Source organism: Orcinus orca, chromosome 1, assembly GCF_937001465.1.
Source record: "Orcinus orca chromosome 1, mOrcOrc1.1, whole genome shotgun sequence".
Lineage (NCBI taxonomy): Eukaryota > Metazoa > Chordata > Mammalia > Artiodactyla > Delphinidae > Orcinus > Orcinus orca.
Window position 1 is genome coordinate 9,140,119 of NC_064559.1, and position 26,535 is coordinate 9,166,653.

Consider the following 26,535-nt stretch of genomic DNA (forward strand, 5'->3'; position numbering starts at 1 on the left):
AACTCTGTGGACACATGGCAGTGTCAGGTGCCATTCTCATACTTTAATTCTTCTAATCAATCTAATAAGATATGACATAACTGTTACTTCATAAATAGAACTGAAAATTGCCACTGCTGGCAGCTGAATAGTTTATTCTGTTAATCAGCAATAGGCATCCAACCTTTTAATATTTAAATCATGCCTTTTAATAGTGCGAAAACAGTGTTGTGTTTGCACCTTAAGTAAGTAAATGGTTTAAAACAGCCAACTGGCCACCTTTCTCAACAAGTCAGAGGATGTATTAGTCATCAGTTAATGCTCTCCTGCCTCAGATGCAGTTCTGGTTACTCAAGCTGTACAATTCTGACATGGCTCCCTTGTTTCCCATTTGGTCATCAGACAGAGCTGTGTCTAGTTTTACAATAGAAGCAGATAGTCCCATTTTGAAAGCTGTCTGAAGTGAAGTTTGAGTTGTAGTCAGATTCTGACTTGGTTTTTTCCAACCCTGTGATAGACTGCTTGGTTAAGTTGATGATACCCTCTGATTTTAGATTTTCATTGTTTTAATATTTTGAGTTTATGCATTTTTATTTTAATGTTAAAATATTTAAAGAAAATAATATTATAAATACCCACATAACCACAGATTTAACATATATGAACATTTTGCCCCAAAATTTGTATTAAAAAGAAAGAAAATATTCCTGACAGTTGAAATAACCTTCCCTATACCATTGCCCCTCTCCTTTTCCAGACATATCTAAATACCCTAAAATTGGCATACTCCCTTTCTTCCTTACTTTTACATGTTTATTTCATTTGTATCCATAAACAATACATAATAGTGTTTGTTGTATATTTAAATTTTACACAAAGGTTATCTGCATCTTATACAGATACATGTCTACTTAGTTCATTCATTATAACTGTTGCATAATATTTCATTGTATGAATATACCACAACTATTTATCCATTCTCCTGTTGTTGGATATTTAGGTTGTTTCCAGTTTTTTGTTATTACAGTCGTTGCTGAAGTGAACATCCTAATAGCTATCTGCTTTTGCAAATGTGCAGAGTTTGTTCAGCATATATACCTAGAAGTGGAATTATTGGGTTGTGTGGAATATGCATTTTCAGCTTTAACTAGATCTTGTCAAATTATTTTCCACAGTGGTTGGACCCGTTTTCACTCCCACCAGCAGTGTGTGTGTGAGTGAATTCCCTATTTCCCCACATCCTTCCAGCCCTTGGTACTGTCAGACATTAACTTTTGTCTATTTGATGGGTATAGAGTGGCATTTTTGTTTTAATTTGCATTTCTCTGATTTCAAGTGTTATACAACATCTTTTTATATGTTTATTGACCATTGATGATTTGCCTGTTCATGTCTTTTTGTCTGTTGTTCTATTGAATTATTTTTCCACTTGTTTTGTAATTGTTCTTTATATATTCTGGATACTAATTCCTAGCTGGCTATATGCATTGCAAATACTTTCTTCCAGTCTGTGGCTTATTTTAAAATTTTATTTGTCGTATCTTTTTGTCTTGCAACAGTTTTTATTTTAAAGTAGTCATATTTGTCAGTCTCTTATGACTTCTGCTTTTTATGTCTTTTTGAAACAGTTCTTCCCTATGCAGCAGTTATAAAGATTTTCTTCCATATTTTCTTCTAAAAGTTTTTAAATTTTGCTTTTACATGTTTAGGACTTTAATCAAACTAAAATTTGTTGTTATGTATTATGAGAAATGGAGTTCTAATGTTTTTCTTGTATGAACCACCAACTCTCCTGTATTTCCCCCATTGATTTGTAAATCTATCTCTGCTTTATATAAATGGGTCTGTTTGGGGATTCTCTATTCTCTTTCATTGTTCTTTCTGTCTGGGATTCTCTGTTCTCTTTCATTGTTCTTTTTGTCTATTCCTGTACCAACATCACATTGTCTTAATTATTGTAGCCTTAAAATAATTCCTGATACCTGGTATGATCAGCCACTCCCACATACCTTGTTCGTCTTCCTTTACTTCTTGACTCTTTAGTTTTTACATATGATTTTTCGGTTCAGCTTGTAGGTTCCATGTAAAGCTTTTGATTGGATTTGAATTTATAGATTATCTGAGGAGAACTGATCTCTTTGTGATATTGGGCCTTTCCATCTATGAACATTATTTAGATATTTTTTTATATCCTTCAATAAAGTTTCATTATTTTCTTCCCGAATGTACTCCAAATTGCTTGTTAGATTTGTTCCTGGGAACCTTAAATTTTTATTGCTATGGTGGATGGGATCTCTTTAAAATATGTTTTCTAAATTAGGCATTGCTGGTCTTTATGAATTATGATGATCTTGGGTTCAGCACCCCTACTTCACCCCTTTTAATTCTAAAAACTTCTCTTGGACTTTCTATGTAAATTCTAGTGACAATTTTGTTTCCTATGAATTGTTCTTTATTAACTTTCATAAAGGTTTTGTATTCATCTCTTTTATTTCATATTTATTTTTTTAAATGTTAAATTATAAATTGGGTTTAATACTTTTTTTCAAGCTATTTAAAAGTAAATTAAATTTAAATTAGAACTAAACTCATAGTTAAGTTGAAAACTCTGAGAAGCCCATCTAAATTCCATTTTAAGGCTATCATGTGTATAAAATATTTGGCTTTTGGAGGTTATATAGTAACAAAGGCAAAGAGGGACCATCCATTTTTCTCTTAATATTTTAGAATATTCTGTAACTTTACACAAAGCTAGCTTTTCCCTCTTGCTTGCTTGCTTGCTTAGCATCCTAAAAGGAAGTCATTCTTCATATATTTTTTTTACACTTTGCTAATAAGTGATGCCTCTTTTTTTCCACAATAACATCCAGTAAAATCACTGGTTCCTTTCATTCAAAGAAATATCTTACAGTAATATGCCATAAAATAAAGATATGGCATGTAATTAAATTTCTGTCAGTTCTGAATTCCAGTAATATTAAACAATCTAACTCCCTTCCTAGAAATTACTTTCTTCACAAAAATTCCACTAATCAATCAATCCATCAATCAATCTCTATATCTCGCATGCGCTCTCTCGCTCTTTCTCTCTACACACATACACACAAATCCACAGAACTGTATTCCATATATGTAATGTGCATCCTGTATATAGAAGTCAAAGGAGTTAAAAGAATCTTCTAAATATTTTGATTATAAATCTTGCTTTAAAACTCTTTAAGATACTTTATACAATTAATATGGCATTTTCAGTTGAACTTGAAAATTAATATCCTAAATTTTATGTAGGCTACATGCTATGACTTTCTTGTGTTCTTCTGTAGGTTCTCTTTTACAAGTTATTTATTTTTAAATTTCCAGACTGAAATAATTTTTATAAATTGAACAAATATTTTATTTGTAGATATTGCAGGCAGAAATTTAAATTATCAACACTAAGCATTTTAGCTTCATTGAGATAATTTTTCCTTATTGCTGTTTTGTTTGGCTGTGTTTACTTTTATTTTTAGTGATGTTTGAAATAGATGAACTGTTTTATGACATTTATTTCCTCTTTTCCCCTGGATTCAGACTGTAGACTATACTCCACTTCCAGTTCACACACCAACCTTAAAGAAAAAGGGATGCCCTGGTTCAACTGGCTTTCCACCTAAGGTATTCAATCTAGTGATAAGCATTGTATGTTGTGGGGAAAAAAAAAAAAAGGAAAGAAGGAGAATGGATTTCTTCTGCTTTTTGTATGTGCCGTGATTTTTACTATTAGATTCCTCAAAATTATAAACATAAAAGCTGGGAAAGAGAATAAATTCTGTATGAGTGGAAATAATCACCACTAAGAAAGGTAGGACAAACATGCAAAGTTTGTTTTGTTTTAACTTCCATCTTCTTAAATTCAATGTTTTGAAGTCTGTTACAACAAGGAGTAGTGCTTGGAGTATGTACTGTAAGGAAGGCATTAAGTTGAGGCCACTTGTGGAAGAATCTAAAATTGAGCTTAATAAAACACTTAGAAAGAGAAATGTTTAGAGAAAAATTCAGATCATTTTTTTTCATTCCATTCAACATGACCATGTCCAAAGTATTGTATATGGTAGAACATGAAGATTTAGTTGCTTATCTCAAGCTCCTACAAAGGAATTCTAGAAATTGGAACTCTCCATCCCCCGAACATGAACTTCGGGTAAACCCCAGAATTAGAGACGGATTGATGCATCTGAAAAACTAATAAAATATACCAAAGTATAACTGGTATAAAAGAAAGCAACAAACTGAATAATCTATGCTAGATAAAATTTTGAGGCTAGACAGAGCATGAATTTAAAAATAAGCGTAATAAGTATGTTCAAAGAGGTAAGAAAGGAAGTAAGTTGGGAACATGGGTCAGGATAAGGTACTTATAAAGAAAAATAATTTCCAGGTGCTTGACCTGAAAATATAACTGCTGAAATAAAGAACTCAAGTAACTGGCTTTAATAGCAGAATGAGCAAACTGGATGTAGCAGAAAAACAAGTTGTGAGATGGAAGATGAGGTGGAAAATATGAAAGTTAAGCTATAAGACAGAAATAGTGTCTATCTATATAGTTGGACTTTCAAAAGAAAAGAAAAAATAGAGAGATGGAAATACTTAAAGAAATAATGACCTAATATTTCCCAGAAATAAAGGTGGAAATCCTCATACTGAAATACATTATTATGTGCTAAAAAGAGGAGGTAAGAAAACATTCACACTTGCACACATTATAGCAAAATTTAAGGATATCATAGATCAAGAGAAAATTCTAAAGACTTTCAAAGAGAAAGCAGATTATCTAAACAGAAGTCAAATTGATATTGGTCTTCTCAACAGTAATGAGATGCAAGAAGACAAGAAGTATGTTCAAAGTGTTGAAAGAAAAGAACTCAGAACCCTAAAATCCTTTCTGCTGTTAGAAGTAAATAGCTAACAGGGTTAAAGGAAATTGCCCCTAGGAAGGACGACTTGGGGCAAAGGGGTTCTTCTGTTTTTGTTATAAGGATTGTGATACTATTTACTCTTAAAACTATATACATGTATTAATTTGATTTTAAAAGTTAAACATACATACATAGGAGAAAATGTGGAATTTCTTTGTGACTAGGTAATGAAAATAAGATCTCAAATCACAATCATAAGGTGAAAACATTGATGGACTTTACTACATTAAAATTAAAGATCTTTGTACATTGAAAACATTGTTAGTAGGTGGTCAATAAGTGATGTCAGACTAGGAGAGGATATTTGCAGTGTTTAACACCAGTAAGGGATTCATTTCTAGAACACGGTATATAAGAAACTTCTGTAACTGCATGTGAAAAAGATTAGAAATCCAGTTGAAAATCTGGCAAATAATATGAGTAATTCCCATAAAAGGAAATCCTAATGGTCAGCAAGCATGTGAAGAAATGTCCAACCTTATTTATAATTGGTGAAATTAAAAATTAAAGTAATTTAATAATTTTTAAATTAATACTACTTTATACTCACCAGATTGTCAAAAATTAAGTAAGGTAGCATCAAGGATGTGAAGAAACACGCAGCTTCACACACAGCTGGTGGAATTTTAAACAGGTACAACCATTCTGGAGAACAACCTGGCTACTGGAATAGACATATACCACATAACTCAGCAATCTCATTCCTTCAGAAAAATTTTTATGCAGATCCATTAGGCAAAATGACAGAGATGCTTAGTGCTGCATATGGTAACAGGGAGTTGGAAATAGAAGAAAGATAAGTAAAATATGGTTGATGTGTAACAAAATCACATTTATATAAATTAGCAACACTCAAAAATATCTAATTCATAAGGCTGTGTACATATCCAAGGACCTGTGTAGATCACCTTAGATTGGGTGACAGATTTCATGGGGAAGGATGGGGAGTAGATCATCAGGGATGAATTAAAAATAAAATAAGGCCAAATACAAGACCAATGTCAAGGATCTTAGTCCTTATGCTCTTTTCTAGGAGTTTTATGGACTCAGGTCCATGTTCAATCCTTACTCCATTTTGAGTTGATTTTTATAACTGGTTTAAGATAGGGGTCCAGTTTAATAAATAAATAAGGTCAAATAAAATTAGAGGGGCCTCCATGAAGCTCTGGTAATAATATTTCATGGACTGAATATTAACTCAATTATGTACACCTATTGTTCCTCCCCCAAAGATAAAATAAGATTTACTTCATGTTTTTTAAAAGATGAAGGATTGAATCTATAGTTTTCTCAAAGTAAAAGTGTTTAAAAGGGAAAAAGATTATTTTAAAAAAAACCTTTAATAAAGGTTTGCTTGAGATAAAGACTCCTTGTCGTTTATACTGTAGAATCCTAATTATGTACAACTACTGATTTGTAAGTTTTCAAAAAGGGTTGGTTCTACTTTGTTCTCACATCTTTTATTAAAAGTATTTTACCTCCTCCACTGAGTAGCTTGAAGTCTGCAACACTGGCAAAATTGGAATAGAAAAGAACCCTTCTTTCTGTCCACTTCTTTAAATTTCGAGATTATAGTTAATTCTCATTTTACTCCAAATTATCACATAATCTAAAATTAATTTGAGTTCATGCTTTAGGCTTAATGCCTCTTTTACTAGAAATTTTTTTCTCCTCCTCCAGCTACCTTTTGTGGAAGTATTAGAAATCAGGTATTGACCAGGAGACAAGAAAGGGGACCTTAGAAAGATCCAGAAGCCAAGTGGTCTAGACCCTAGGGCTGAATTCACCTATCTTTTTGTTACTATTCATCTTCCCCCGCCCGCTCCGCACCAAAAAGAAATAAAACCAAAAACCTGTTGTGTGTTGCCTAAAGTTTGATGCTCTCAGAATCACGTTAATTATGTTACGTATTATACTGTTCTTAGTTGGGATTAGTAAAACATGGACCATTTAATCTTCAGTAGTGAATCACGCCCACCTCCTACAATTTAACCAGCACCTGCCAGTTGATCATTTAAAATCAATGCTTTGGTAAAACATTGTTTATCTTTCCTACTATTGCATACTTAGTTAAAATTCTCACATCCTGAGCAGATCTCTGGGGAAAAAGTATATAATAGATATGTTTTATAAGCAATTTTTAGATATTGTGATGTAATACTATTAAATTTGTCATGGGCATGGTTATTTTATTACTGTCATTTCAGACATGTCTTCTTATCTTTTAGAAGAAGAAAAACAACAGTTACTTACCTTGAGCCATTGGCTAATTCTTTCATTGTAATAGAAGCCTTTAGAACCAATCAGTAACAAATTTTGCATTATTGCATTAATGTATCTTGAACAGTTGAAAAAGTTAGCACTAGAAAATTTACTCTCATAGTTCCTGAAAGTTAAAAAAACTAAGAGTAAAAATTAGTATACAGGAGAAATGTTGAGCAAAATTTTATGTGATGTTAACAAATCAGGCATTTTTATCACAGGCACGGAGGCCTCTAGTCTTGACCTAACTGTGTCTTATGTAGTCTGGTGGGGTTTTTTTTTTAGGATCATATTTTTCAGTTACATGTTTTTAAATTATCAAACTCTGAAAGATGGCAGAATCAGATCCGGGCTTGAATTTTAACTCTACCAATAACTGTCTATTCATGACTAATTTATTTAATCTCTCTGAGTTTCAGTTTCTTCATCTATGTGAAGAAATAATACCTATCTTCCCAGAGGCATTGTCTCCATTAAATGAGATGGTCGAGAAGTACTGGCGCAATGTCTGCACCTTGGTTGTTGCTCAGTCCACACACAGCAATTATACAGCCAGTAGAAAGATAGTCTGTCCTCTACTTAGAATAAAGTCAGATCCCAGTGCTGCTTTGCAACTGACCAAAGGTCCTGAGGAACTTCTAGAATAGAATGGTTTGAGGTTGGACCAGAGCTCATGACTGCTCTAAATTTGAGGATCTCATTCCATTCCAGGACCCTAATTAAAAAGATGATCTACTTTTCTACGCTTGATTTTTTTAAAAATTTCTTTTGTGGTAGGTAAATATATCCCAGTTGAGAAGAGCAAAATTTGTTTTTAACTTAAATTTTAAAGCTTTGAATATTCTCTTTAGTTTTTTGTTAATATGGTAAATTTCAGCTGAAATAGTACTACTTTAAAACTGTTTTCCATCAGCATTCACATGTTACTGGAATATAGGATAAAGTTTTTACTAGTTTAAATCAATCACACATATAAAAAAGAAATAATTAGCCAAATTTGTTTTCAGAATATGTTTTATAAATATGTTTATAACATACATATGTAAATATGTTTGGAATGCTTACTCTGTGCCAGCACTGTTCAAAAGGCTTTGTTTATATTAATGCTCGTTTAACCACCCCATGAAGTAGATATTATTACTGATTCTATTTTATAGAACAAAGAAAGTGAGACACAGAGGAGTTAAGTAATTTGTTCCTAAGTTCACACAGCAGAGTGATAGAACAGTGGCTGTAATTCATTTATTATTAAAACATGCTAAGAGTTCATTTGGAGAGGAAAGAAGTGTTCTAGAGAGCTGAAATGTACATTGGTGTACCACCATACAGATCAGCAAAGACTTAGAGAAGAACTTTAACTACTGGGTTTTCAGTCTGTCTCTGGAATGATATATGTGTATTTATATCTGCTCAAGTGTAATACTGCCTGCTTCCAAGGGAGGAAACATATTTGTTAAGCATGTTACTTGTTCGTGGTCCCAGAAAATCAAATACATGATTTTTAGTAGGGACAAGAATTTTAAATTACTGTTTGTTCTTCGTAAGAAGGTATAAAAGCATATTAAATTTCTTTATTTGTATAGGTATAAATATGCAAAATTTCACCTAATGCATTGCCAAAGAACTTACAAAAATCCTGAATTCAAAATTCATGAGCAAAAATTGCTAGTTTATTTTATAACTTTTCAAATGGCATTCAAGAGCAATTGATTATCATTTAACTTCTTATATTATTTTTAGCATAATCCAGCTCAATATTGCCTAATAAAAATATTTAAAGAGCATTAATTATAGAAAGATATGGTGAGAAATGAAAAGAATTCATTCTACACCTAATTAGAAAACATTCTAGCAGCTGGTGTGGTTCACAGAGATTCATATTATGGAAGTCCTTTAAATGAACGATGTGTATGTTTTTATCAATTTGTTTTGCAGCGCAAGACTCATCAGTTTTTTGTCAAATCTTTTACTACTCCTACCAAATGTCATCAGTGTACCTCCTTGATGGTGGGCTTGATAAGACAAGGCTGTTCCTGTGAAGGTAAGAATTAAATGGTAAGAAAATGTGACTAATTTAGTGTCCTGACATTTACTCCCTAAACTGTAATCAAATAGCTTTATTCTCTTTAAAAAGTATATAAATGTTTATTTATTTGACTTAATCATTTGCTTTCCTTTGGATAATAAACTGAACACCTTGCTAAAGTCTGTTGAATATTGGAAACTAGACAGATGGTCCCTAGAAACATTTTCTAGGGGAGCTATATTTAAATATGTTTCATTCATCTTTGTTTCATCATTCAGGAGAATTTGTGGTCCCCAAAACCCATTAACCTGTATGACAAAATATGTGAAAGTTATTCTTGAATCTATTCATTTAATTTTACTCTTTAATTTATTAGAGAAATTATTATTAATAAGTAGACAATGAAGTATCTTTTCACAGATATTAAATGTCGGCTACTATGCCTCAAAAGATATTTTATTCCAAGTGTTAGTAGCAGAGGTTTTTCCCTACCATTCATTGATCCATCCATCACATGCTCGCAGAATGCCTGCTCTGTGCTTCTAGGCACTGGGGGTCAGGGTTCTATGTTCGGCTAGTTCTCACAAGCCAAGTGGAAGATCCTGATTGCATTATCTTAACTAGTCTCTTAGATGCATGGGTTTAGAGCAAAAGGAAATGGGCAGGCTTTAAAAGTAGAGATTTGAGAGTTATGAATGTGTGAAGTGATGAATATGAATGATGTTTTCCAGGAAACACATGTAGAGTAAAAAGAGAACAAGTATGAGGACAGAGCCTTGGGAAACATAGTTAAGGGGACGTAAAAGGTAAAGATAACAAAGTAATGTGAGAAGGAATAGCCTCTATCATTGACTAGGGAGGTGTGTCTGAGCCCAACGGAGAGAATTTGCCTTGTCTCATTGTGAAACTTAGCCAGTACTTATAAATGTGACTTTTTAATCTGTTTATCAGAAAGAATTCTGGCAGCTGCTTGGCTTTAGGTCCCTTGTCATTTTTTATGAATCAGAATCATTTGCGGTTCCATAGTAGGAATGTTTGAGATCTTCCCAATTCTCTTCCCTTCTAAGGGTCTCCTGCCATGAAATTGGGCCTGTCTTTTCTTCAGACTGGCTCTTTGCAGCCTACCAGCCTACCCTATAAAGCTGTGGGGACACATTGGACTATGCTCAGGCTTTCATAAATGTTGTATAATGTGGTTATAACCTCTAAAGATTCCTGTCATTTTAATTCTTCTTGGTTGAAATTAGATCCAGTATTGGACAATTATCTTATTGTTTCCATTGCCCCTTGGAAGAGAGATTTTTGCTTATTAAAGCAAATTGTAACTTGTTAGACACTCTACTTAGAAGTGAATGAGTTGTCTTACAGAAGATGATCGTTTTTGACAGTCAGTACTAGTCCCTCTTGCCTCTCTGCTGGTTTTATATCCATTTGTGATATACAGTCCGTTTTCCCATGTGTATGTTCCCATGACGGTATCCCCTCAGTTCCTTTTTTATTCCTTCCCAGATATTCTCCAGGATCCCCCTGAGAGTAGGAATTGTCTAAATAGATGTTCTTAGTCTGTAACCTCTCCCAACAAGCTTGTTTGTTTTAAATACTTTAACCTTTAATTCTCAACCAACCAAGTCTCAGTGGAAGAGAGTTTATTTTTATTTATCATTTTGTCTTAGAATCTCAGGTTCATCATTTAAGTATCAAGAGGTATCATGGCAATACTGTTGGTAGTTACGTATGCCGGCTCTTAGCAAGACTGCCTGGGTTTGAATCCAGCAATGCCACTTAACAAGTTCTGTGACCCAGGGCCAGTCATACGTAAATGGGGATGATCTTACCTCTCTTAGATTATTACAGAAAAAATTAAAAACACTCAGTAAAGTTAACTACTATTATTATCTTAGTAGTAATTTACCTATATACAATAATATCAGTAACTCCTAAAATTTAAATTGTACCTTCTTAATCATTGAACAATTTAAATTTCAAAAAGAGAGATTGGTAAAATTTGCCAGATATTGAAAAGATGTCAGGTAATTTAACATCCATCAGTGACTCTCGCAAGAGAGATTTCAGGTCAGATACCAAATTGCAGTGAGATGAAGAGTTAAAGAAAACTCCAGAAACTACTCTTTTAAGAATTCAGTTTAAAACAGCTGTTTTATTTGCAAGGTTAGATTTTTTTTCCATCTATTTGCTTCTCATTTTGATCACTAGTGTTAACACAGAACAGTAATATTACATATTACAGTAATAAAAAAGTATTTACTATTTCTCACTGAAATTCTTACTGGTGAGCAAATGAATCAGCTCCCCAAATGACAAAAATATTGTCAAGTTGTTTAAAACAAAATCAGAGGTAAGCATTCATTTAACATGGCACTTTGCATGTAATGAGTGCTCAGTGAATTTTCTCTTTGTCAAAATGAATTTTTATTGAACACTGTTTCTTTTTTTCCCTCCAAAAGTGTGTGGATTTTCATGTCACATAACTTGTGTAAACAAAGCTCCAACTGCTTGTCCAGTTCCTCCTGAACAGACAAAAGGTCCCCTGGGTATAGATCCACAGAAAGGAATAGGAACAGCATATGAAGGGCATGTCAGGGTAAGTATGATTAGGTTGGGTTTAGATTAATCTTTTAAGGCTTATTAATGAATTAAAGAAAGTCACCTTACACACACAGTCCTTGACAGAAAATTAGGTGAATAAAATTCATCTAACAGTTTTACTTCATTCAGAGTAATGGTCTGAAAACAAAAACCTAGCTTTTGCTCAGAATAAATTCCAAAATGTCTCAAAATTTTCTGTACTATGTCTGTATTATAATGAACAGATGTTGAAATCTCCATAAAGGAGTCTGGCTCTTCATCTTGCTGGATAGGTGGCATATGCTTATGAAGTATGAGATAGTGTCAAGACATAATCTTACTTGTCATCTTGAATAATATTTAAAGTGTAAGCTGCTTTTCGTCCTACTACCAAATTTGGCTTTTATGCTACTTAGAAATCCATGAATGTTATTTTAATGAATCACTAGAGAAAATTAAAATGGTACCATTAAAGTTTTTTTCAGAATATAATGTCAATCAGTGTTTGAAGAATGTGTTATCACACTTTCTCATGTTATTAATGATGTATGTGTACCATCTGCTACTTTACCAAACACAGTGGCAGACTTACAACACGTGCACACTGTCTTTAGGTTTTCATCATGCCATTACATATGTAATTAAAGGGGCTCTGACTGACATTTCAGTTTAGGTTGTTTTGTTTGTTTGTTTGCCTGTCTAAGATCCCTAAGCCAGCTGGAGTGAAGAAAGGATGGCAGAGAGCACTGGCTGTAGTTTGTGATTTCAAACTCTTTCTGTATGATATTGCTGAAGGAAAAGCTTCTCAGCCCAGTGTCGTAGTCAGTCAGGTGATTGACATGAGGTAAGTTTGTGAAGGTGAAAATATTTGTATCTTTGCAACATAGGAATGAAAAGTGTGTGATTTTTCTTCTAATTGCATTGCCATGTCTTTATTTAAATCTAATTTAATGTTAATTTTCTCATTTACTAATATTGCAATCATAACATAATTAAAAATATGAAATAAGGTGTAGTTATAGAACAGGTTGATGTGTGTTGGGTCGGGGAGAAGAAGCTAATGTTTGAAACCAAAAGACCAGTTTAAAGGTTGCTGGGGTACTGGAGTCTAATGTGTGTAATGTTCATATCATCACCTAAAGTAAAGGCTTAGGTATAATTCCAATGTGAGGAAAGGAAATAAAAATCTCAAAATCGTACAGGCTCTTGGAATATAAAGTGAATCAGTGAACATTTAAGTATACCTCTTGAATGTTTCTAGTTTCATTTTTGAGACTCTTCCCCTGCCCCTTGGGGTGCTCTGCTTACCCTCTTCTCGTGACTCCCTTAACACTCTCCCTCAGTGATCTTATTGACTGCCATAGCTTCAGCCATCACCTCTGTGTTGACGACTCCCGGACATATGTCTCCAGTCCAGGTCTTTCTCCAGTGCTCAAAACTAGAATTTCTAGCTCTGGCTCACATTGGCATTTCATACCAGCATTTCAAACACATTATCTTCCCCACAAATATGGAATATAAAGGAACAGATGCAAGAAATACTAGAATATCAGCAAGGAAAATTTGACAGAACCTCCTAAGGGAGAAGAATCAAAGATAAGACTAAGATGTCAAGTCTTCAAGACCAAGAAAATGATGGTACCAATAACCAAATTAAGGAAGTCACAAGGAATAAATTGTTGTGGAGGAAATCTGTCTTAGGTGTTGAAGGAACAGTAAAATGTCAGATGAGCTGTGTTGAAGGCACTTGAGATGTATTATGAGAGGAAAGAGGATGCAGTCTACTGGAGACCCTGGAGACCTACCAGGGTTCGAATCCATCTGTACTTACTGGCCTTTTGACTCCGAGTAATCCAGAAATGATTTCTAACTCTTGTATAATGTGGCACTGTTAAATTACACTTGATAAATTACTTTTGGCACTATCAATTTACAAAGGGAGAAAATTCAAAATTTTTAAAAATTTAATTTGGATGTTTTATGTAATTAAATTTTAAGGATTGCTTCATATGTGTTATTTGGATACATGCCTAAAACCACACACACATACCCACATACACTGACTTTTACTGTTTCCATTGACTTCTAACTTTTCCTTCAGGGATGAAGAATTTTCTGTGAGTTCAGTCTTGGCTTCTGATGTTATTCACGCAGGTCGAAAAGACATACCCTGTATATTTAGAGTAAGTATGTGTGCTGTAATTTGATCACTGAATTATTCGCTTTTTATGAGTATACGTTTCGCCTTCCTATATAGATCACAAACTTATTTGGAATAGAACCAAATCTTATAGATAATTTGTGCTAAGTAAATATTTAATTAGTAAAAGACCAATAGAAAGCATGAATAGGGCTTTGCTCGTGGCGCAGCAGTTAAGAATCCTCCTGCCAATGCAGGGGACACGGGTTCGAGCCCTGGTCTGGGAAGATCCCACATGCCACGTAGCAGCAAAGCCTGTGCGCCACAACTACTGAGCCTGCGTTCTAGAGCCCGTGAGCCACAACTACTGAGCCCGCGTGCCACAACTACTGAAGTCCATGCGCCTAGAGCCTGTGCTCCACAACGAGAGAAGCCACCACAATGAGAAGCCGCGCACTGCAATGAAGATTAACCCCAGCTCGCTGCAACTACAGAAAGCCTGCGCGCAGCAACAAAGACCCAACGCAGCCAAAAATAAAATAAATTTTTAAAAAAAGAAAGAAAGCATGAATATATGGCTTCTAAAATGGATTTCCTCTTGGATAATATTTTTGAGTCACAATTCAATTTTCAGATAAGCGCTACAACATGAAAAAATGAATAAGCATGAGATTTCTCAATTTTTAAAAAAATAGAAGTTTCTTTAAGATCTCATTTAAAAAGTTAGTATGTTTCAGTTCTATTGCTTTGTAATAACCACTCCAAAACTTAGTGGCTTAAGCCAACAGTGGTTTATTTTTCACCATTCTGTGGGTCAGTCCTTCAGGTGTACAGTTCTGATGTCAACTGGGGGCACTCATGTGACTGCATTCAGCTCATTTGGAGCAGGAATATCCAAAATGACCTTACTCTCACATCTGGGGCCGTGGTGCCGGCTGCTTGCCTTGGTACTTGGCTGGTCACTGGGCCACCTCAGTTCTCTGTATGAACTCTCTCCACGTGGTCTCTAATCATCCACTAGTCTGGCTGAGCTCTCCATGACCGACTTCCAAGAGAGCAGAGGAAGCTGCCAGGCCTTTTAAGGGCTAGACTCAAAACAGGCATAATAACCCTTCTCCATTCTGTTGGCCAAAGCAAGTCATGAGGTCAGCCCGGATTTAAGAGAAGGGGAAATAGACTGCATTTCTTGATAAGAAGAGTGGGATTCCATAGAAGAATTGTTGGTAGCCATCTTTGGAGGCTGTCTAATACAGGGCCATCTCGAATTGGTGAATTAAGGTAATAGAGGTTAATAAAAAGGGCTGTTGCCTTAATGGTATGCCTATATGCTTTGTATTTGTCTATGAACCTTGTATATGAGGAAGGTCAGACAAAGACCATACTTAGTCTTTCAGTTCCTAGGCCAACAGCTATTCTCTCACCAGTACCAAGGGATCCTACAGAGGCCCACTTATCTTAACTGATTCTAATTGTGGGATTTTATTGTCACTGCTGCTTAAATTACTTTTAATAAAGGATCCATATATACATAATTCAATTCTGTTCTGATTATAGTGTCATTGTATAATTATAAACCTTCATTTAAATACTAGCTCAAGTGATCTGGTCTTTCCCTGAGATGAGTTATTGTTATGAAGTAATAGAGAATCTTAAGTACTTCCGAGTATTTTGGACTTTTTTAAAACAAGTTGAAAATCAGTACAGTGTAAGGCTTACAAGCGTGGACACAGGATTCCAGTCTAGTTGTGTGTCCTTGGAGAAATTAATTTATCTGCATCACAGTTTTTTTCATATATAAAATCAGAATATAATAACAATACCTACCTTGTAAAGATGTTGATAGAGTTAAATGAGTTAATACAAAGTGCTTTGATCAGTGCCCAGTAATCACTCAATAAATGTCAGTTGCTGTTGTTATATGACTGTGTGTAATGGATTTTTTAGTGATAGTATTCTGGCACTTTGCAGCAAAGAAAATACAAATGACACTAACATTTAGAACGGTATCTACTACCTTTGTCATGAATTCTAATGCTAAAACTATTCTTCTGATTATGAATAGCTAAACTCTGTTAAAGGTATCACTTAATGAATGCTCATTTTGTTGGCTAGTGCTAAGCGAACTAGCATCAGTATAAAACTGGCTTAAAAGGTATCTGTTTGCTGATGTCATGAATTTTGATTAAATTGTTCTAGGTCACAGCTTCCCAGCTCTCAGCATCTAATAACAAATGTTCAATCCTGATGCTAGCAGATAGTGAGAATGAGAAGAGTAAATGGGTGGGAGTGCTGAGTGAATTGCACAAGATTTTGAAGAAAAACAAATTCAGAGACCGCTCAGTGTATGTTCCCAAAGAGGCTTATGACAGCACTCTTCCCCTCATTAAAACGACCCAGGCAGCTGCAATCATAGGTATGAATTCATAACGTTTATCTTGTTATAATTGTTTACTAATATACCTTGTCAGCAGGGACTGGTTTTCATCTAGGAATCCCGGTGTCTAACATTGTATGTGTTATATCACAGATGCTCAGTAAATGTTTATTGAATGCATGGGACCATATTAGAACTTTATTTTTCAGTAAACAAGAATAAATATACTTTTCAAATGTATTTTCTTCTGAAAAAGCAACAATGCTGAAGATTAACCTATTAACGAATCGATTTTCTGCTTGTGTGACTTAGAAAAAGTTGTTTAAAGCATAAGCCGTTTCATAAAGCATAAGTTACCTGTGTAAAATGTAGGTACTAATTACCTTGCAAAGGTTACTGTGAAGTTTAAATAAGATGGAATGTGTAACACAGAGTGTTCCATATATCATATGCCGTCAAAAATGGCAGCTTTTCTGTCTGGAGGGTTAAATTTTCGCTATATTCTTACGTACACTGCCCACTCTTTTGTTACTTTCTAGTAAATAATGAAAAGTTTGATGAGTAGGGTTCAAATGCCTTGCACAATTTTTCCCTCCCCAAACAAGAAATGGAACTGGACACAGGGTGCTAAACAACTAGGGGTTTTTTTCTTTCACCTTTTATTGAATAAACATTTATATCTTTTTATAAGCATTGATATAAATTATTTTCTAATGATTGTTCTATTAAAAAAAGACACGAGATAATATTTACCACAGTAATCTGAAAGGAAATTTAATAGTGCAAATTGTTATTGCTATTTTTTAATTGTTTATTTATTTGGTTTTTTGTACCAAATTTCTTTTGTTATCTGTTTTATTCTATGAATTTACATAGTTTCTACCTAATAAAAATACTTCATATTTATGTCTTATATAGATCATGAAAGAATAGCTTTGGGGAATGAAGAAGGGTTATTTGTTGTGCATGTCACCAAAGATGGTAAGAGAAAATTATTTTGGAGAAAATATTATTGATAGAGTATTCTAACCTACAGATTCTGAATTCTAAAAAGAGCAGGATTTGCTCTTATTTATTCTATAATTGAAATTTTCCAGGCCTAATTGGATACGTTTATAAGTCAAAAGATAATTTTTTAATTTTTATAATCCATCTGAGTTCTAAAACTTCCATGTGTATTGTCTTTCTTGTGTCATTTTATTTACAGTTCTGCTGTGTGAACTCAGATTGCATTTCTAAAGATGGTACATGGAAGAAAAATGCAACTTGATTTTTTTCATAGTTCTAACAGTACTAGGAGTGGTAACAGTCATTAAAATGTGTTTGTTGTTGGGGTCTTTTATCCCACAGTTTAACACAACAGATTTCTTTTTAGGGAGAAATTAAATACTGGGTGAAGTAAAAAGGAACCCATTTAACTTAGCATTCTTGAATACAGTGTTCTAAGTTCTGTCTTTATATCAAGTTAGATCATGGGAAAACAATGCATTTAAACTTCATTAATTTGTTACCCAAAGAAATACCTTTAGTGAAACATGAGTTACTCAGTTTTTAAAAATAGTAACCCCATGGTAAACTTCCCTAGGATTTGGTGAGAATAAAGAGGTTTTTCTTAAAGATCTGGCATGCTTTATCACATAGGAACTCTTTGCCAAGGCTGCCAGAAATCTCAGTGCTAAATTTAATACCTTACTATAGATAGGTTAAATTATCTTATAATGGGTGTAATTATCTTCATCTTTCTCCATATGATTTCTGATCTCTCATTTTTTCTGTGTGTATCTCTGTCTTTATTATAAGTTGACATATTCTTTTGAGTATAATTGGAATATAATTAATAGGTAAACAAAATATTTTGCAGTTGATTTATTATTGTTTCTTTGCATAGAAATTATTAGAGTTGGTGACAATAAGAAGATTCATCAGATTGAACTCATTCCAAATGATCAGCTTGTCGCTGTGATCTCAGGACGAAATCGTCATGTACGACTTTTTCCTATGTCAGCTTTGGATGGGCGAGAGACTGATTTTTATAAATTGGCAGAAACTAAAGGGTGTCAAACCATAACTTCTGGAAAAGTACGTCATGGAGCTCTTACATGCCTGTGTGTGGCTATGAAAAGGCAGGTCCTCTGTTATGAACTATTTCAGAGCAAGACCCGTCACAGAAAATTTAAGGAAATTCAAGTCCCATATAATGTCCAGTGGATGGCAATCTTCAGTGAACAACTCTGTGTGGGATTCCAGTCTGGATTTCTAAGATACCCCCTGAATGGAGAAGGAAGTCCATACAGTATGCTCCATTCAAATGACCATACACTCTCATTTATTGCACATCAACCAATGGATGCCATCTGTGCAGTTGAAATCTCCAGTAAAGAATATCTGCTGTGTTTTAACAGCGTTGGGATATATACTGACTGTCAGGGCCGAAGATCTAGACAACAGGAATTGATGTGGCCAGCAAATCCTTCCTCTTGTTGTAAGATTCTCTTTTCGCTGTCTTATCTTGCTGTTTCTTTCTTTTTCCTTCTCCTTCATCTCCTTTATGTATTCATTGTTAATAACAGGTTGTTTTTTAAGTCATCTTTGAGGTTTTTCCTAAGCATCAAGTATGTTTTATGTAAAGTAACTAACCATATGTAGTTAAGACCTAGGCCAACAGGGTCAACATTAACAGGAACATAATTAAAGCTAATCTTCCTATGCAATGTTTTACTTAGATAGATTTTTAACACATATTATTGTATTTTGAAATAACCCTAAGGAGTTATCTTCATGGTCCCCCCGAATATAGTGCTTGTGAGCACTAATAGCTCATAGGACTTATTCGAGAGAAGTGGTTACCTAGTGAATTATTTAATCAGTTATGTGAAGGTATGATGTAGCATTTGAAAAGTTATTCACTTTCACATTTTTATCTAGGTAGGTAGATACGTTCAAGAAACATTAAGATATTAATAAATTATTGAATACTTATTATGTGTCATTTTACTGTAAGAGATACAACATTGAGCAAAATAGTCTTACCCTCACAGAGCATGAATGCAGTCGAATGGATTCCTGACAAAACAAGTTGCAGTAGAATATAAGTGCTCTGATAGCAGAAGTACAGAGTTCCGTAGAGGCATGTAGGAGGAATATCTAATCCAACACATTTTGTTTTTAGTGGAAGATACTTTGAGCATGTTTAAATGCCGAAGGGAGATAGCCACTAGGGAGCCAGGGAAAGGCTGATGACTATATGGTAAATACAGGAAATAGAGTAAGATCCCCAAGAGGCCAAAAAGGATGGAAGTCAGAATATAGGGGAAAGGATTTGGAACAGGAGGAGTAAAACCTCTTCCACTGCAACAAGATAGGAGGAATGGTGGGTATGTGTATAGTCAAGTTTAAAAGTTCAATATAAGAAAGTTTAGGAGAGCCATATATACTTATTACAGAAAAATTAGAAAATCTAGATCAAAAGAAAAATACATATACCTACCCAGACTTAACTATTCTTGATGTTTTGTTTCTTCTGAAATTTATACTCTTATCTATGGCATCATATTTAGAATGAATCCTAGTCAGAAAATAATTCAAAGTATTATGTGAATTGTACAGTGTTAATTGGAATTAGAATAAGAATTTGAATATCTGGCTTTTATGAATAGCTCTGCCAAAAATTTAATTCATGACCTTAGCTTGGGTAAATCATTTAATCTTTCTTTGCTTGTGTCACCATTTATTGATGTTCATTCTTTCAGTAAATATATATTGAGCATCTCCTGTGCCAGATGCTTTATCATACTTTGATAAATGTGACCATAACTCTTACCTGCAGATTTCTCTACTTCGTAAGTTGTTTCACTGTCAAGAGCTTAACTACTTTAGGAATCGGTTATTTAAAATGTAATGAAATTCCTTTATAGAACTAGTATGGGGCAAGGGAATAATATACTCTTGGTGTTAACAGACTCCTTCTGTATTATAATGGCCTTAAAACCTCTTCGTTTATGATTTACGGGGTTTTTTTTAACTTCAAAAATGTATTGATGTGGCTACTGTATGTTAACAATAGGATTTTGGTGGGATTCCACTCTACACTTCTTTAGCATAGATCTTTCAAAATGTTTTGGGTTTAGCAGTTAAAAGTAACCAGCCAGCTGTTCTCTCCTTCCCATCTCCCAGGTTACAATGCACCGTATCTCTCAGTGTATAGTGAAAATGCAGTTGATATCTTTGATGTGAACTCCATGGAATGGATTCAGACTCTCCCACTCAAAAAGGTAATTTAACATTAAAAAATGGGCTAAGTGAACAAATGATTATAAGTGAAACACTAATATGACTATTTAGCTAGTTTTCACTAGTTTAGCATTTTCTGTCACATGTAATAACATAATTGGTAATCTGGGACTTAGCGAAGAGTAGGAAAAAAAGAAAAATCAAGCTGGTTAATTTTACAGGTAGCTCAGCACCGTATTATTTTTATTACATTTTGTTTCACTGTATAACGTATGAACGTATGTTCACACTGTATAACGTATGTAAGCGTATGTAGAATATATTCTACAACTTAATATGTCAGTGTTATCTTCCACTTTAGTTTAAGGAGCTCTGAAGGAGTATATTATTTGTAATTTTACTGTTTTTCACATAATGGTATGCAATTTTAATCCTTGAGGGCATATTTCATGGGCTAGAAAAGCGATTAAAATTAGAACCAATGCTCTGTATAAGCATCTCATGATTAAAAAAATAAGGGTTTCGCACATTCCTAATAAAATATAATATTTTCCTTTAACATTTCCCTGTGGTAACATAAAGAGAATTTTTACGAGTATAGAATGGCTGTTCTGCAACAATGAAGAATAATAGTTTCATGTAAGTATATGCAGCGTGTGTCATTAGTTGCAGGGCAGGGTTTAGAGGAATGGGTAAAAGAAAGTAACCAAGATCTTATTTCAAAATCTGCCCCAATTTTAAACCATAACAGCAGTGGGAAAAGCTCTTGTAAATGCTGCCACATTTTATAAAACAACTAAATACGGTCCTCGCATTTATAACTTCGGGCTGGTTACAGTTAGTTTTCCCTTTTATGTTTATCATGTGAATTTTGAAGTATATATAAAAGAATATATGATCTTTATGAAGCATAATAATAAACTGATCACTTATGAACTCACCTGCTAACTTAAGAGCCAGAACATTACCAATTTCACTGAATCTGCTTGTGTATTTTTCCCTTACCCTGATTATTGTGTTTATGATTCCCTTGCTTTTCTTAAAATACAGAATTTTTTGTATATTTAAATATTTCTAAATAATATATTGTTCAGTTTTGCTTATGTTTGAGATAATAAAATGTTATGTTGTATATCATCTTCTGCCTTGCTATCTTAATGTATTTACTGTTTCTAAGATTCATCCATGTTACATGTACTATTATATATATATATATATTTCATTGCTTTTCACTACTGTAAAATATTCTGTTGGGTGAATAGATCACAATTTATTTGTCTGATTAGCAGACATGTGAATTATTTCCCAGCTTTCTGCTATTATGAACGTTGCTGTAGAAGTCATATATGTCTTCAGGTGCGTATGTGCAGGAGTTTCTTTTACGTCATATGCCTAGGAACGAAACTGATGGGACGTGGAGAATGCACGTGTTCAACTTTACAAGATAGTGTCAAAGTATTTTCCAAAGTAATTGTACCAGTTGACACTCCCATCATCAGTATATAAGAGTTCTTTATGACCCATACCGTTGTCAGAATTCATAGTTTTATAACCATTTATTTATGGTGATAAAGTGATATCTCATTGACGTGTTCATTTGCATGTCCCCAATTAACAATGTTGCTGATAATCTTTTGTATGTTTATTCATCGTTCATATTTCCTCTTCTGTGAAATACCTGGTCATGTTTTTTGCTCATTTTCCTGTTTGGTCATCTTTTGATTTTTTGAAATTATTCATATATGGTAGATACTGGTTTAGTGATGGGTGTGGTGAATCTTTTCCCTGTTTGTGACCTGTTAATTTTTATAGTGTATTTTGTGAACATTTGTTGTTATTGCTTGAAAATTCATTGTTATAAATTTTAATGTAATATCATTCTTATCCTTTTTACATTTCTCTTTTTTTTCTTAAGAAGCTCTTTCCTACCTCAAGGTCATAAAGATAGGATCTTTATTTTCTTTCAAAAGTTTGAAAGTTTTGCCTACTGTGTTTATGTCTCTGTTCCATTTAGAATTGACTTTTTGTGTATGGTGTGAAGTAGGAATTCAGTTTCATTTGTTCCATATAGATACCCAGTTGCTCCATCACCATTTATTGACAGTCCCTCCTTTCCCCAGTGATGTACAATTTCATCTCTGTCATGTGTGTACATTTAGTTCAAATAAGATTCATAAAGTAGCTGTATGAATATTTTAGTATCATCGTCTGGTACTAATGGCTTTAAAAAGTCAAATTTAAGGTTTAAATGTATTTCTGCTTTTCTTTTTTTGCCCAGAATATTCTTCCTTTAAAACGTTATCATTATAACTGTGTTAATTCAAGTTAGATAATTTTATACCTTTCTAGTCAGAATTGTTGATTTCCTTCCTAAAGAGGAAGGATAAATTAAAGGTCTTAATAGTGTGTGCCTTATAAATATCTCAAAAGTTTTATGATTTAATTTTTGAATTTTGTTGAAATACTAATTTTATTTTTTATTATTTTAGGTTCGACCCTTAAACAGTGAAGGATCATTAAATCTTTTAGGGTTGGAGACGATTAGATTAATATATTTCAAAAATAAGATGGCAGGTAAGAAAATACACATTAGTAGGAGAGCTTCATAGAAGTATTCAGGTGTATCTTACTCCAAAGTCTGTATAGGGGTGTTCATAAATTTATGATCTTTTCTGGTGGATCTAGTTAATGAAGATGTAATTATGGTACATTATGTATTTAGAATAATATTTTGACTTAAATGTAAGTAAAAACATTGGCATTAAGAAAACACATTAAAATGTTTATATCAGTTATCTCTGGGTAGTGGGATTATTATATTCCTTATGCTTTTCTTTTTTCCCCCATATTCTTCCAATAAATTTGTATAGTCTATCAAAAAAAATTCCATCAAAGGTTTGTCATTTTTGTTTTGTTTGTTTTTAAGTACTAAGATACATACAAATTGCTTGGCTTCAGATTTGATGCTCTGGTATATCCTCTTGGCACTGGAGGCTTCTTGGTATACAGACTGGTGACTGTAGGAAAAGTCCTATGCTAAGAGGATATTGCAGTATGACTTGAGAAAGGATATTCAGGTATTAGACAAGATTAGATCCACCCTCTTCTCACTGTGTGTAATGATTGTAGAATGTATCCGTAACCCAATTTGTCTCTATAGGATAAAACCTATTCCAACTCTTTTTTTTTATGCTCTCATCTTTCTACTCTAGGCTAGGAGTAAAGGTGGAGCTAGGAGAAGGAATACCTGACAAAATTTCAACATAGTTGTCTTATCTTTTGAAAAGGAAAGGAAATCCTGTTTCCTGGAGATTCTATTTCTCTGTCTTGTCTGTTTCTCTTTCATCCCCAAAGTGCTCTTGCAGTCCTCTGGCTGTCCAAAATCTCCCGTTGCCACTGCAACTCACCAAGATCTGCTTCACCCTCATAATTCTCAAATTCCAACTCTCAAATTCTCATCTACTTTTAAAATTTTATCCTTTTTAACATTTGCTGTTAGGAAAGCAATCTGATAAAGCTATTATTATGATACAAGGAGAATGTTGCTTTTTTTTTTACTAATCAGCTTTGGCTGGCCTTACAGGCTCCTTTGGCTTCTTCCTACTACATTTTTCTCATTTTAGCTTTTTGGGTGTTATAAACTTCTAAAGATTGGCTTTTCTCTTTTTCCTTACCTTATTTAGAGAATGGAGTTCATCATGTTGTATGGATACAATTTTCTGTTTTAGAGGATGTTCACCATATCCCAGCATGTTTTGGGAGCCCATGGCTAAGAGTTTTGTTTACTTCTAGGTATTAAAATTGAGATAGATGGGCATTAGGTGACTAGATGTACATAAGTAAGTATCCCCTGAAGATCAGGAGAGTAGAAACGATAATAAGATTCTTACTTTTAGTAAAGGAAGCTGGAAGAAACACAATTCCTTTCCTTTACTCCACATCTTGCAAATTGGATCTGCAAAGGACATGTTTTAATATATTAAAAACATCTTAACTGTTATCATTTTCATGGATAATTTACCATTTATGCCTGATTACTGTGCAGGTCAACAATAAGAGCTTTTTAACACCCTAAGCCACTGAAACCAATACTGGGAAGGTGGGAGAAGATGGTGTAGAGATATTGGGGGTGGGGTGGCCAAAGTGATAGGACACCAAGGCAACTACGTTTTCCTTTTTCTCTTCTAGTAAAATTGTAGCATTTTATGTTTATAATCAAATAAAGGTGAAAATATACTCTGTAAGCTATATTTAATTTCAGCATATATTTGTTTACATATATTTCATTGAAAATTATTATTTACTATGATTTATCAGCACAACTTAAAAAAATCAGAATTGCATACACTTGTATAATTGATTGATGTTTGTACCGTCTGGGAGATTAATGGGTGAAAAGCATTTTTGCACTTTAAAGAACATCATTGTTCTTTGTATTTTTTTTTTTTTTTAACAGAAGGGGATGAACTGGTAGTTCCTGAAACATCAGATAATAGTCGGAAACAAATGGTTAGAAATATTAACAATAAGAGGCGTTATTCCTTCAGAGTTCCAGAAGAGGAAAGGATGCAACAAAGGAGGTAGATATTTAATTCATACTCATCTAAAGATGCTTATAGCATCGGAAGGACTATTTGGTAATAATACTTTATTTGATTTGGAAGGAAAATTTGATCTCTGAAAGTCTGTCATCATCATCTATGGTGTTTAAAACTGCAATAATGAATGTATTTCTCAGTGTAATTTTAATTAATACTTCCCAAGTTGTGAGTATGTACTAGATTAAAGTACCATATTTTGATTCATTTCTCTTTGTATATGGAACAGTTACAATTTTTAGAATGTGGGCTTTTATAAACATAGAACATACCTGTGCAGATTAACTATTCTCATGACCAAACAGAAATAGGCTTGTAGTGTTTCCAGTTACATAATAAAAACATTTCTAATATATTAGCAATTATTTTAAAAGATGTACATAAAATGTTCAGAATTATCTGTAAAATAGAGCTTCTTTGATATTTAAACGCTAAAATAACCCTCTCTGTTTTCCCACCAAAAACCATAAGATCTTTTTTAAAATTTAAAACAAAATCTAAGTAAATGTTTAACTTAGTATATTCTATTATTTTAATTCTATCCTTATTAACATGATTTCACAGTTTATTTTTATGAAAAAATTTAAGTATACTTAATTTTTCTCTGAAATTGTCTAGATTGGTCATGGAATAAAAGTGTTTAAACAGGTGTTTTCTCTTACAGGGAGATGCTGCGAGATCCAGAAATGAGAAATAAATTAATTTCCAACCCAACTAATTTTAACCACATAGCACACATGGGTCCAGGAGATGGAATACAGATTCTAAAAGACCTGCCCATGGTAAGAGAAATGAAGAGTGAATGTGAATATAAATGGGGTTAATACTAAGTTGGAGGGGGGAGGGGGTGGATACATATGAGTGTGTGTGTGTGCACTTAAATACATATAAGACTTAAAAAGACATATTAGTATAATGAGGAAATGTTTATCTCAATATATCACAATATATGTAAGATGCATAATGACATAGCTGATGAGAAAAACATAAAATACAGATGTGTATCAAAAACCAAACATATCAAGTTTTTATTTAGTTGAATACCCTATATACTTCTCCCATACCTAGATTTACTATTCTTGGAGAAATAAACCACCAGATTTGGAGACATTCTGTACCAAGATTCAGAGCTTTGTTACCAAATTACTAAAATTTCACTAAGTTTTAGCAATTCAACACAGATATTTGTCCCCCAAAGAACCACATTAGCTTGATCATTAATGGTCACACCTCTCATCTGATTATGAAATTAAATCTTTTTCCTCTGCCCATTACAGACGTGTTGCCTAGTCAGTCTTATATTTTAAAAAAAGTACAACATAGGAAAACTGTTGTGTTTTGTTTTTTTTTTTTTTAACAACATGAAGATTGGATTCTTGGACCTG

The 26,535-nt window shown here is 33.5% G+C and overlaps 1 protein-coding gene across 14 annotated transcripts in view; it reads left to right on the forward strand.

Moving 5' to 3' along the window:
• The window catches only part of CDC42BPA (CDC42 binding protein kinase alpha), a 326,934-nt gene that overhangs the window by 283,167 nt on the left and 17,232 nt on the right, over window positions 1-26,535 (forward strand). For all 14 annotated transcript variants that reach the window (XM_049713472.1, XM_033430345.2, XM_049713441.1 and 11 more), the window contains 12 exons: window positions 3,550-3,633; window positions 9,132-9,237; window positions 11,688-11,824; window positions 12,513-12,652; window positions 13,910-13,991; window positions 16,145-16,361; window positions 17,241-17,303; window positions 18,211-18,804; window positions 20,496-20,593; window positions 23,042-23,126; window positions 25,009-25,132; window positions 25,815-25,932. In XM_049713472.1, coding sequence (XP_049569429.1) covers window positions 3,550-3,633; window positions 9,132-9,237; window positions 11,688-11,824; window positions 12,513-12,652; window positions 13,910-13,991; window positions 16,145-16,361; window positions 17,241-17,303; window positions 18,211-18,804; window positions 20,496-20,593; window positions 23,042-23,126; window positions 25,009-25,132; window positions 25,815-25,932 — 1,848 coding nt within the window. The remainder of the gene's footprint in view (window positions 1-3,549; window positions 3,634-9,131; window positions 9,238-11,687; window positions 11,825-12,512; window positions 12,653-13,909; window positions 13,992-16,144; window positions 16,362-17,240; window positions 17,304-18,210; window positions 18,805-20,495; window positions 20,594-23,041; window positions 23,127-25,008; window positions 25,133-25,814; window positions 25,933-26,535) is intronic.